The following is a 13,352-nucleotide window of genomic DNA, read 5'->3' as shown; positions in this document are numbered from 1 at the left end:
TCCGGAATTTGTGGGAGGAAATCCTCTATCGGGACAGAAAAGCAAGAGGGGTCTCGGTGGAGGCCTATCGGCACTCAGACCTAAACAAACCAGGCATGCAGCTGCGGCACCAAACCCTCACCATACCCTGGTAAGACCAAAGCTCCCTAATGCACAGCAGCCCCGTGGGACCCTCTGAGGGAAGAAACCCTCAGCCACCGGAGCCCTTATACCAGCCAGCAATGAGGAGGAGGGATGCCTGAATGCAGCGGCAAGCTCTAATGGCGGGAAGCAGCGGAGCAGAGCCGGAAGTGTCTCGGCGCCAAATCAACACCATGCGCCCGACAGAGCACCTTCAGCCAAAGTGATCTCCCTAAAGCACAGCAGCCCCTCGGACACCTCACCGGAAAGAAGTCTGCATCCACCGGAGCCCCTGCACCAACTGGCAAAGAAGAGAAGGGAAGCCAGAAAGCAACGGTGAGCTCAAAAGCCGCGAAGCTGCACAGCAGAACCGGAAGTCTTGCGGCGTCCTCACAGCAGGCACGTGGCCGAATCCCTCCTGACAAGCTTGACTCAGGAGCGACGTTGAGGTATGAAGCCCCTGTATTTACTCAGAGACTGCTGATGGAGGCCGAACTCAGACTGCGGATAGAAGATCAGAGCGCTGAGACCGGCTGGAGGAGCTGGGAGGGACAAGTAAAATCCCTTACAGTGGCAGAGCTCCGTAAAAGAGCGGAGGTAATGAGTGGGGCTAGTCATAAAGCGCTGATGCAACTCCGACCCGTGGAGCCCCACTAAATTCAGAACGAGGGAGCCAGCTGTGGAACATACATGGAAGGTGATTACCTAGAGGGAAAATCCCTTCAGATGGCAGAGGGACACAGTGTTCCGCAGGAGACAAGGAGCACTTCTGCGTGCTGGAGGAGCGGTGGGGGACAGTATAAATCTTACAACGGCAGAGTTTAGCGACATAAAGGAGACTAAAGGGGCCAGCCACAACACAAGGTAAGCAGACCTTCACAGCCTCCCCATATACCATTCACTCAACAGCCCATCTCAGGGGAGATAACTGGGGAAAAAGAGCTTCCTGCCCCAACCTCACAAACCAATAAGCATCATTCCACTGCCATATGTCCTCCCTGTAGCCCCACCACAGACAATCAGAATCTAACACTAAGTGTTAAACTTTCTGAAGATCTCCCAGGGCATCTTGAAAGACCATTGTTCACACCTGAGTGGGAATCCTATATGTGCCAGCCATATTTGACGCCAGCTTCAAAAGATATGAATATTCTTTTCAGACCTTGGGGGGTGGAGGTGAGGAGAGCATCCTGTCAAATTATTCAGTTAGTTCTACTGGATCCACGGAAAGCTTAAATTGTATAGACACATCGGACTATATTAAAACTGACTCATCCGACAATATCTCGTTTACACACTCTTCAATGAGTGACTTTTTTTGTGCGAACCATATACAGGTTGAAAACCCTAATTTGGGAAGGTCCTCCCCTGGTTTATTACTTATTGACGAGATCCATGCATCGAACAATCAGCCAACGGAGGGTTTTATGATTGATATGCTCAAAACCTTCCTAATATCGGTGAACCTTTTGAAAGATGAAGCTATTGGGGATAGGGACAGGGATTTACTGCATGACCATAATAAACAAGGCAACCCCATAGCATCTGAAGACTTTTCAAAGATACTCTCCTATCCGTGACTAATGACGCCGATTTAACTAACTCAGAATCCCCTGTGGTTCCCTGCTATGCTTCGAAATCAAAAAATCCATCCAGAAAAAACAAACGGTAAGTTTCCCAAAGTTATTCCTTACCCCAAGAATCACTGGATAGGATTGAAAAGGATATTTCTACCCTCAAAACTAATTTCGCCAATTACGAGAACTATAAAAGACAGAATAATGTAAAAATCAGGGGAATCCCAGAGTCAGTTCAAACTTTCCAGCTCAAAAATTACATTACATCAATGTTATCACACTTGTTTCCCAATACCAACGAAAAGTTCTTAATAGACAGACTTTTCAGAGTACGCAGACAGCATCTCTTCCCCAGGACGTATCAAGGGATGTAATTGTCACCTTCTATCCTAATTGGATAAGAAATGCACTTCTCAACATATCAAAGGAATCAGAATTTCTTTCTTCGCCATATAGCTGCTTGGTTTTCTTTAAAAACCTATCGAAAGACTCTACAGAAAAGGAAAGCTTTTTCCCACATCACGAGCAGACTCAGACGGGCCGGGATCCCCTAAGTTTCGACACAGGCGTCGACTCTCAAAGTGAACTATGCTTCAAGCCTTATTTCTATCACCTCTCCGAACAAGGGTAATGTTTTTCTACAATCAGCCAGAATACAACTTCCTATGGCCTCCTCTGGATCTCCCTCTACGCCGACATCAGATCTGAATTCCGATGGAGGAATTTGAACCAGAGTTGTCTATCTCCACTTTGGAGCCTTTTGAATGAACGGAACATTGGCCCCTAATCAGTCTGAGGTCACCTAAAGGAGTGCCCGGACTAGACAGACGTCCATATTTATACGTTATTAAATGCATATTGCTATAGTTAATCTTCTTTCTCCTAGGTACAAATACAAGCAACTGACTTTTGGCTAATATTATAGGCACATGTATGTTTTGTTTTTTTTTCTTTCAGGTATTGAAGTCAATCAACTGACCTTTGGCTAATTTTAAGCATATGTTTGTCTGTCTCTTCTTTTTCAGGTATAGATACTAAGTAACCGATACTATGTTTAAACCTACTTGTATACTCATTCATATACCGGTTTCTCTTTCCTCTCCCCATATCCTCTTCCCTCCCTACCTCCCTTTTCCCACCCCCACTTCCCCAAATGAGAAGCATATTACTATCTACAAAATGCAGTTAAAATTTCAAAATGTTTAATAAAAATTATTTGAAAGAAAAAATTACTGATGTAAATTTACTGAACGTGGCCTAAAAAGGCTGGTGCTGGACAGGGAAACAAATGATCTCCAGAACCAAACTCTGATTTCTCAGGAATGCAATAACAAACGATATAAAAGGTTCATTGGTTTTACTTTGAAACCTTTGCATGCCCATGAATGCGTTTTTTGGAGGGTTGATATTACTGGCAGATTTCCTTAATACAGTTATTACTACAATGGGACATCATACTGACTGTGGACTCAACGAGATTTGGTTTTGACTATTGCATTTCATTGAAAGGTTGATTTTTACCATGTTCTAACTAAATAGAAAACTAGAAGCATGTTTGTTTTAACCACTTAACGACCACCATTGTTTACTGAGACTCTGGAGAAACACAATCAGGAGGCCTCCATCATGTAAATAAAAAAATAAAAAAAAGTGAGCTCAGATATATAAATGTCTCCTTCCATGATCTAACATGTCAGATGAGAGCGAAACTGTCCCAGAGCCTCCCACTATATCTCGGTACCAATGACTCCAACCCCACAGCCCTTCTCTTCATCTTCATGAAGCAAAATATCAGGCCCATAATCTGCATCCCACAGATCTACCGTCCGGGACCAAGGAGCCACAGGGATTTTTCCTATTGGTTGCTGACTTTTGATATAGGGTCTATCGCAGTGATCAAAAGCCCAATAATTAATAAATAGGTCAGCACTTGGGCTGTGCCTCGCTGTGCACCCCCTAGTCAGATTAAGGTGTTTTTTTTCATAATTTTTGTTCTTTGCTGTTGGGGTTAGGAGTTACCTTGGGGTTAGCTTTGGACTTGGGCTAAGGGTTGAGCTTGAATTGGGGTTAGGGTAAAGTTGGGCTAAGGATTAGGGTTGTGGTTGGTCTGAAGGCTTAGAGGTTGGGCCTCAAGGCTTAGGGGTTGGACTCGGGCTTAGGGGTTGGGCTTACGGTGACGGCTAGTTTTAGAATTGGGTTGAGCTAGAGTTGGGCTCAGTGATAAGGGTGTTCATCTTAAGCTTCAGCTTACGGTTGGGGTTGGGATCAGGGATAGGGTTGGAGTTGAACCTGCGCTTGGTTGCACCCACGGTTGAGGGTGGGTTTGAATTTGAGCTTTGTCTTAAGCTTGGGATTATGTTTGGGCTTTGTCTTAAGCTTGGGGTTGGTCTTTGACTTAGGTTTGGTCCTGGGGTTGTGGTTGGGCTTGGTCTTAAGCTTGGGTTAGTGATTTGGTTAGCGTTTAGGCTAAGGGTTGGAGTTGGTTGGTTGTGGGGTTTGTTTTTTTTTCTTCAAAAGTCATAACCTACTCAATATGATGACATAATGTTATCAAATTCTGTGCAGTAACGGTCTGTTCCAAACGCTTACAATATACCTGGATAAAGTCTTTGAGTGCGTACTTAACAAAATTAGGAACACTTGTGGATTTCTGCTGTTTATGCATATTAAAGGGCTCTGCAAGTGTCACACGGAGCCTGTAATCTTTTAGCTAAATTTATGCTTCAAAATTCAAATATTGCTCCTTCGGTTCCAAGTCCTGGTGTTTGTCCAAACAGAACTTTTTGACTTCACGTCGGGTATTGCTGCGCTCGTAAGGAAGTAGGTAACAAACTGTGGGGTCCACTTTTTTTGTGTTGCTGCTTGCAAAAAAGTAAATTAATTGGCTAAAGCAACATTTTAAAGGTTAAATGTACTTATTTTCATTCCGCTCTTCATTAATTCTTGTGTAGCACCTGAAGGGTTAAATAAAGTTTGATAGCAGTTTGAAGTATTTGAGTGGTGTGGTTGTTAAAATCTTTTTGGGGAGTTTCCAATGTATAGGCCCCTCCAAAATCCATTGAAATCTGAAAGAAACAGGTTTGGTAAATTTGTTGAAAAAATGAGGAATTGCTGCTTTTATCCCCTCTAACATCCTAACAAAATAAAGCTTTAAAAATGATGCGGATGTAAAGTAGATATTTAGGTAATGTTAATAATTTTGTGCAGGTAACTGGTATAAGGATTCAGGGTCTGTGCACACTGTCAGTAAGCACTGCAGGTTGGATGCTGTGTACTTGTGCAGCGCCCAGATGTTACAGCATAGTGGATGGGATTTTAAGAAATCCCACGTCCACTATGCGTCCACAGATGCCCGTGGCTTACCCATGGAAACAGACATGTGGCACGTCTTTCCAGACCGCAGCAAGTCCATTTCTCTTGCAGAAACACTAATCTCCGCAAGAGAAATTTCACCCGTACAATGAATTGGACACAGTGAATCCACACGGTTCAGTGAACACATGCGGATTCACCTGTGTTCAATATACGGCATCAAACGTATGCTGCGTCCAAAGAGCTGCCACTTCTGAATTGAGTGCACCCGGCCATAAAGATTAAAAGTGTGAAGAATTTTTTTTTTTTTTTCCCAAAATGGTGATATGTGGGTTTACACAATATGTCACGAAAAAACATTCTCAGAATCACTGGTATCCTTTGAAATGTTCCAGAGTTACCTCATAGAGTGACAGAGGTCAGATTTCTAAAGTTTGGCCTGGTCAGGAAGGTGAAAATGAGCTCTGTCACCAAAGGGTTAAATATCTAATAATTTTCTCCCCAGGTATGCCGTTTACGAGGAATACCACCACTTATAAGTCTCCTGGAGGATCCACGGGCTCCTGTAAGACTTGCTGCCTGTGGTGCACTCAAAAATCTTTCTTACGGTCCTGCAAAGGAGAACAAAATGGCCGTGAAAAACTGTGATGGAGTGCCAGCGCTAGCAAGACTACTACGCAGAAGGGGAGAGGGGCGAGAAGGAAGAGAGTTGGCCGAGTGCGTCACTGGTGAGTTGTCTAGTGGATTCTGATTTTTTATTTTTTAATATTCTAGGAATGTTTAGATGCTTAGAAGTACATAAATAATTTCCAAATCATTAACCGCTCGCTCCTTTCTTAGAGATAAGTGTGTAATTAATGAGTCCCTTCTCTGGGACCTAAACTTTTAGAACCAGGCTCCGTGGCCTTCATCACATCTATGACTTCAAATGACTTCAACTCATTTCTAAAAAAAAAAAAACATCTACACCTGTTGGCCAAAAATGTAATAAGTTATATCTAATTCTTTAATTTTTGTGAGGTGGAATGAAAAATTCAAGCAGCAGTTTAAGTTCACCTTAACCCCTTACCGACCTCCGCCGTAATGTTAATGCGGAGGTCGGATCCCCTGCTTTGAGGTGGGCTCTGGCGCTGAGCCCACCTCAAAGCAGGGACATGTCAGCTGTTTTGAACAATAGCGGCGGGTGAAATCGCGATTCACCCGCCGCTGTTAACTAGTTAAATGCCGCTGTCAAATGCTGACGGCGGCAGTTAACCGGCGCTTATGGCCGGAAATGAGCGCATCGCTGACCCCCGTCACATGATCAGGTCAGCGATGCATCGGCATAGCAACCAGAGGTCTCCTTGAGACCTCTATGGTTGCTGATGCCGGCTTGCTGTGAGTGCCACCCTGTGGTCAGCGCTCATAGCAAGCCTGTAATTCAGCTACATAGGAGTGATCTGATGATTGCTGCTATGTAGCAGAGCCGATCAGGCTATGTCAGCTTCTAGCCTCCCAGGCTATTAAAGCATGGCAAAAGTAAAAAAAAAAAAAATTTAAAAAATATAAAAGTTTAAATCACCCCCCTTTCGCCCCATTCAAAAAAAAATAATCAAACCTACACATATTTGGTATCGCCGCTTTCAAAATCGCCCGATCTATCAATAAAAAAAAGGATTAACCTGATCGCTAAAGAGCCTAGGGAGAAAAAAATGTGAAAAGCCAGAATTAAGTTTTTTGGGTCGCCGCGACATTGCATTAGAATGTAATAACGAGCGATCAAAAGAACGTATCTGCACCAAAATGGTATCATTAAAAACGCCAGCTCTGCACGCAAAAAATAAGCCCTCACCTGACCCCAGATCATGAAAAATGGAGACGCTACGGATGTTGGAAAATTGCTCATCATTTTTTATTTTTTTTTTTATTGCAAAGTTTGACTTGTTTTTTACCACTTAGATAAAACGTAACCTAAACATCTTTGGTGTCTATGAACTCGTACTGACCTGGAGAATCATAATGGCAGGTCAGTTTTAGCATTTAGTGAACCTAGCAAAAAAGCCAAACATAAAACAAGTGTGGGATTGCACTTTTTTTGCATTTTCACCGCACTTGGAATTTTTTTCCCGTTTTCTAGTACACGACATGCTAAAACCAATGATGTCGTTCAAAAGTACAACTCGTTTCACAAAAAATATGCCCTCACATGGCCATATTGATGGAAAAATAAAAAAGTTATGGCTCTGGGAAGGAGGGGAGCGAAAAACGAGAACGCAAAAACTGAAAAGGGCAAGGTCGTGAAGGGGTTAACCTGTGCCCTTATGTGACTTCCAAAAATTGTGATTTGGACAAACCCCTGACAAAACCATTCACTATGAGGCAGATGAAGTTATTTTGCACTTTGTCTGGTCTCGGTTTCTCAGATTTCTTTTTTTATTATTTTTATGCTTCTTTAGCTTTATAATCTATATTGTGGCCACGCCTCGGTGCACATATCTGCCGTAATTTTCAATGGCCACTAAAATTATAACAGCTGCTGTTTTCTGGCAGCATCGGACAACCTCCAGCTGGCGCCACGAACAGCTAATCGGTGAGGTGTCGCACCGCCCCAATCAGATATTAATGAGGTCATCAATAACAGCAAAAAAGTATTAGTAGCCAGCCTCAATGAACAAATATTTTATACCTCAAAATGTTATTAATTAAAGCATCAACTCATCCCGCAAATAATAAGCCCACACTAAGGTCGGATAGGTACGGCATTTCCACATTACTGGTGGTACAAAGGCCCTGGAACAAATGACACCACTACCTCACCCACCCCCTCAAATAAAATCCAGGGAAATCCAAATGTCCACTCCCTGCTGAGACCCACAATGTGCCTAAACCACATTTGACATCACTGTAGCACGGAGCACCTAATTACTAGGATGCGAGTCTCAAGAAGCCCGCTGGGCACTACAATGTATTGGGCACTAAGCTGGTAGATTTACAATTTCACTCTGCAACACTAATTCGTGCTTATTTCTGGAAACACCTTTTGGGGTTGAAATAGTCATTACACTCGTAGGTGAATTCATCGAGGGGTTTAGTTTCCAAAAGTGGGGACACTTGGTTATTTTAATTTTATTTTTTTCTATTTAATATATATATATATATATTTAATTATTATTATTATTATTTTTTTTTTTTAAGTATTTTGTCACTCAGCCACTTGGGCAGCACGGCATCCGCAATTGTTTGCAGACAAATATGTGCTCTTTCTTCCAAGTCCTTCCATGTGCCAAAACATATGGATGTATAACAGCATTCAGAAGAAATTGTTTAATACATTTAGTTCCATTTTCTCCTATTACTCCTTGTGAAAATGACAATTTTGGGGCATAGTCAATGCATTTGCGAGAGCATTGTTTCCCCTCTTTGCATTAATTCTTATGGATCGCCTTGTAGAATTAGCAAATATCGTGAAAGTCGTTTTGAATAACGTGATGAGTGCCATTTTTTAAAATATCACCTTTGAGAGTTTTCCATTATATATGCCTCTCAAAGTTTATTAAACTAAATGGGTCTGTAAAAAAAAAAATGTAATTTCATTGAAAAAAATAACACTGCCGCTAAATTTTAATGTTGCTAATAGCTTAACAAAGTAAGACTTTTTTTTCTTTGTTTTATGAATCTGACATAGAGTAGACGTAGGGCGAAAGGTTTACTTTTTTGTGTGGTCTGACTATCCGGTTTAAGGGTATAACTATTCAAAGATCGAGGACTGCTAATATGTTTACATATTTGTCAAATTTCAGGTTTGTTTTCCACTTTAATTTATACAAAAATGAAAAGTGCACTCAATTTTCCACCAACAGTCCTCCATTTTTTATGAAGGTTGCTGACTTTTTTTATCATTTATATTAATTAGGCACACTCTGGAATTTATCCTCCATGGACTCCATAAAGATGGAGCTTGTTGATCAAGCCCTTTACACTCTGACTCAGGAGATCCTTGTTCCTTATTCTGGTTGGCACAGGGATGGTGAAGTGAATGCTGAAGAGGGGAAGTCTCGACACATTGAGTGGGAACCTGCATTGGTTAATACAACAGGATGTTTGCGGTAATTATTTAAACTTTTTTTTTTTTTTGCATTGGTGATTGATTTGTCTGACAAACTTTTACTGAATATACAATAATGTAGTGGAGTTTGTGGCCTCCTGTCACTCTACCAGCATCGCAGAATCCTCACAGCGTGTAGTGTGCTGTCACATAGGTTGTCCGGTCTTAAGCTACGCTCTATCTGTGGTTGGAGAGGTGGCCTGAGACACCATGACTCCATTGGCTGGGAAGGTGAAATTTCCGAAGATGGTGTTCTTGAGCCTCCTCCTGCTTGTCTTTTTTGCCTGAAGTTATACAGCATAGTGGCTAGGGTGACAGATGCTTCAGATCTACCATAGCTCATAAGCCTCATTTGCATATGAATTCAAGCTCTGATTACCCAGTAACAAGGAACGGACTGGCCATGTAAAGAATATTGCAGGATTTGTTTTAGAAACTGCTACGTGCACATAAACATAGTTTTTTGATGTGAAATCTTGTTGTCACATTCCTTTTAACCCTTTCCCGACCTGTGACGCCTATGTGGCGTCATGGAGGGATCGCGTCCCTGCAGATCGGGTGAAAGGATTAACTCCAATTTCACCCGATCTGCAGGGACAGGGGGAGTGGTACTTTAGCCCGGGGGGGTGGCTTTGCCCCACGTGGCTACGATTGCTCTGATAGGCTGTTGAAAGTGCAACAGCCAATCAGAGCAATTTGTAATATTTCACCTATGAAAAGTGGTGAAATATTACAATCCAGCCATGGCCGATGCTGCAATATCATCGGCCATGGCTGGAAAACCTAATCTGCCCCCCGCCACCGATCTCCTCCCCAGTCCTCCGTTCTGTGGTCCTCCTGTCCGCTCCCCCTGTTCTCCGATCCCCCCCCCCCCCCCCCCCCCCCCGTGCTCCGATCCCCCCCCCATACTTACCAAGCCTCCCGGTGTCCGTCCATCTGTTCCATTGGCACTGCCATCTTCCAAAATGGCGGGCGCATGCGCAGTGCGCCCGCTGAATCGGACGGCAGATTCGTTCCATGTAAGGTTTTATCACACTGATCAAAATAAAAAAAAATAGTAAATGAGCCCCCCCTTTATCACCCCCATAGGAAGGGACAATAATAAAATAAAGAAAATATATTTACTTTTATTTTTCCACTAGGGTTAGGGCTAGGGTTAGGGTAAGGCTATGTGCACACGTATTCTGGTCCTCTGCGGATTTCTCAGCAGTGCAAAACCGCTGCGGATTTCACTGTGGTTTTACAACTGCGGTTTTCTATAGGAGCAGCTGTAAAACCACTGCGGAATCCGCAGAAAGAAGTGACATGCTGTGGAATGTAAACCACTGCGTTTCCACTCAGTTTTTTCCACAGCATGTGCACAGCGTTTTGTTTCCCATAGGTTTACATTGAACTGTAAACTCATGGGAAACTGCTGCGGACCCGCTGCGGATCCGCAGCGTTTTCCGCAGCGTTTTCCGCAGCGTGTGCACATAGCCTAATTCTAAGGGTATGTGCACACGGTGCGGATTTGGCTGCGGATCCGCAGCGGATTGGTAGCAGTTTTCCATCAGGTTTACAGTACCATGTAAACCTATGGAAAACCAAATCCGCTGTGCCCATGGTGCGGAAAATACCGCGTGGAAACGCTGCGTTGTATTTTCCGCAGCATGTCAATTCTTTGTGAGTATTCCGCAGCGTTTTACACCTGTTCCTCAATAGGAATCCGCAGGTGAAATCCGCGGTAAATCCGCAGGTAAAACGCAGTGCCTTTTCCCTGCGGATTTTTCAAAAATGGTGCCGAAAAATCTCACACGAATCCGCAACGTGGGCACATATCCTTAGGGTTAGGGTTGGAATTTAGGCTAGGGTTGGAAATAGGGTTAAGATTAGGCTTGTGGTTAGGGGTGTGTTGGGGTTAGGGTTGGGATTAGGGTTAGGGGTGTGTTTGGGGTTAGGGTTTTGGTTAGGGTTGGGATTAGGGATAGGGGTGTGTTGGGGTTAGGGTTGTGGTTAGGGGTGTGTCGGGGTTAGGGTTTTGATTAGGGATATGGCTAGAGTTGGGATTAGGGTTAGGCACATCAGGGGTCTCCAAACGCAACATGGCGCCACCATTGATTCCAGCAAATCTTGCGTTCAAAAAGTCAAATGGTGCTCCCTCGCTTCCGAGCCCCGACGTGCGCCCAAACAGTGGTTTACCCCCACATATATGGGGTACCAGCATACTCAGGACAAACTGGGCAACAACTTTTGTGGTCCAATTTCTCCTGTTACCCTTGCGAAAATAAAAAATTGCGTGCTAAAATATCATTTTTGAGGAAAGAAAATATTTTTTATTTTCACGGCTCTGCGTTGTAAACTTCTGTGAAGCACTTGGGGCTTCAAAGTGCTCACCACATATCTAGATAAGTTCCTTGGGGGATCTAGTTTCCAAAATGGGGTCACTTGTGTGGGGTTTCTACTGTTCAGGCACATCAGCGGCTCTGCAAACGTAACATGATGCCCGCAGACCATTCCATCAAAGTCTGCATTCCAAAATGTCACTACTTCCCTTCTGAGCCCCAACGTGTGCCCAAACTGTGGTTCCCCCCCACATATGGGGTATCAGCGTACTCAGGACAAACTGGACAACAACTTTTGGGGTCCAATTTCTCCTGTTACTCTTGTGAAAAAAAAAAAAATTGCGGGCTAAAAAATAATTTTAGAGCAAAGAAAAATGATTTTTTCACGGCTCTGCGTTATAAACTTCTGTGAAGCACTTGAGGTTTAAAGTGGTCACTGCACATCTAGATTAGTTCCACGGGAGGTCTAGTTTCCAAAACGAGGTCACATGTGGGGGAGCTCCAATGTTTAGGCACACAGGGGCTCTCCAAACGCGACATGGTGTCCGCTAACGATTGTAGCTAATTTTTAATTCAAAAGTCAAATGGCTCCTTCCCTTCCGAGCCCTGTCGTGCGCCCAAACAGTGGTTCCCCCCCCATATGTGGGGTATCATCGTACTCGGGACAAATTGTACAATAACTTTTGGCGTCCAGTTTCTCTTTTTACCCTTGGAAAATAAAAAAATTGTTGCTAAAAGATCATTTAGTCATCATTGTGACTAAAAACTTAAATGTTCATTTTTTCCTTCCATGTTGCTTCTGCTGCTGTGAAGCACCTGAAGGGTTAATAAACTTCTTGAATGTAGCTTTGAGCACCTTGAGGGGTGCAGTTTTTAGAATGGTGTCACTTTTGGGTATTTTCAGCTATATAGACCCCTCAAACTGACTTCAAATGTGAGGTGGTCCCTAAAAAAAAAAATGGTTTTGTAAATTTCGTTGGAAAAATGAGAAATCGCTGGTCAAATTTTAACCCTTATAACTTCCTAGCAAAAAAAAAATCTTGTTACCAAAATTGTGCTGATGTAAAGTAGACATGTGGGAAATGTTATTTATTAACTATTTTGTGTCACATAACTCTCTCGTTTAACAGAATAAAAATTTGAAATTTGCGAAATTTTCAAAATTTTAGCCAAGTTTCTATTTTTTTCACAAATAAACTAAAAAATTATCGACCTTAATTTACCACTAACGTAAAGCCCAATATGTCACGAAAAAAACAATCTCAGAACCGCTAGGATCCGTTGAAGCGTTCCTGAGTTATTACCTCATAAAGGGACAGTGGTCAGAATTGCAAAAAAACGGCAAGGTCATTAAGGCCAAAATAGGCTGGGTCATGAAGGGGTTACAGGGGTTGTCCACATATATGTCCAATTAGTCTCCTAAATGCCACTGCAATGTAGAGCAGCTGCACATCATTGGGCAGGCAGAGAAGGCAGACATGTTTTGTTTTGTTTTTTATCTGTTAAAAGCGCATGCACAATAAAATCAGAAAATGTCAGGAATTAAGGGAAAATGCGCTAGTCGTGAACAGTAAAAAATGGGAAAAAATGTTTTGTAGTTTGTCAAAACCTTTGTCTTGCATTGTAATATACATATGACCTTTTTACCCTTCAGGAATATCTCTTCTGAGCGCTCTGAAGCACGCAGGAAAATGAGGGAGTGTGAGGGGCTTGTGGACTCTGTTGTCCACATATTGCGTTCAGAGGTTGGCCACGGGCAAGCTGACAGCAAGGTATTTATTGGTGTCACATACACGAACTTACCTGTTTAATTACTGGTCATAAACGGGGAAAAAGCAAGTTAACAGTTGGCAAACCATTGTATCGCAGTAGTAGTTATAACCTTCCGTAAATGTAGGTTAAGAAGCTCTTTAAATGTGAGAGGTAACTGGAAGTGGT

At 42.9% G+C, this 13,352-nt stretch overlaps 1 protein-coding gene across 6 annotated transcripts in view; it reads left to right on the top strand.

Annotated features, from left to right (window-relative positions):
* Positions 1 to 13,352, top strand: part of LOC143764815 (catenin delta-1-like) — a 152,932-nt gene that overhangs the window by 69,999 nt on the left and 69,581 nt on the right. For all 6 annotated transcript variants that reach the window (XM_077250801.1, XM_077250800.1, XM_077250797.1 and 3 more), the window contains 3 exons: positions 5,515 to 5,737; positions 8,902 to 9,094; positions 13,069 to 13,186. In XM_077250801.1, the coding sequence (XP_077106916.1) occupies positions 5,515 to 5,737; positions 8,902 to 9,094; positions 13,069 to 13,186 (534 nt within the window). The remainder of the gene's footprint in view (positions 1 to 5,514; positions 5,738 to 8,901; positions 9,095 to 13,068; positions 13,187 to 13,352) is intronic.

Source organism: Ranitomeya variabilis, chromosome 4 (assembly GCF_051348905.1).
Source record: "Ranitomeya variabilis isolate aRanVar5 chromosome 4, aRanVar5.hap1, whole genome shotgun sequence".
Taxonomy (NCBI): Eukaryota; Metazoa; Chordata; class Amphibia; order Anura; family Dendrobatidae; genus Ranitomeya; species Ranitomeya variabilis.
This window is presented reverse-complemented; position numbering and strand designations above follow the sequence as displayed.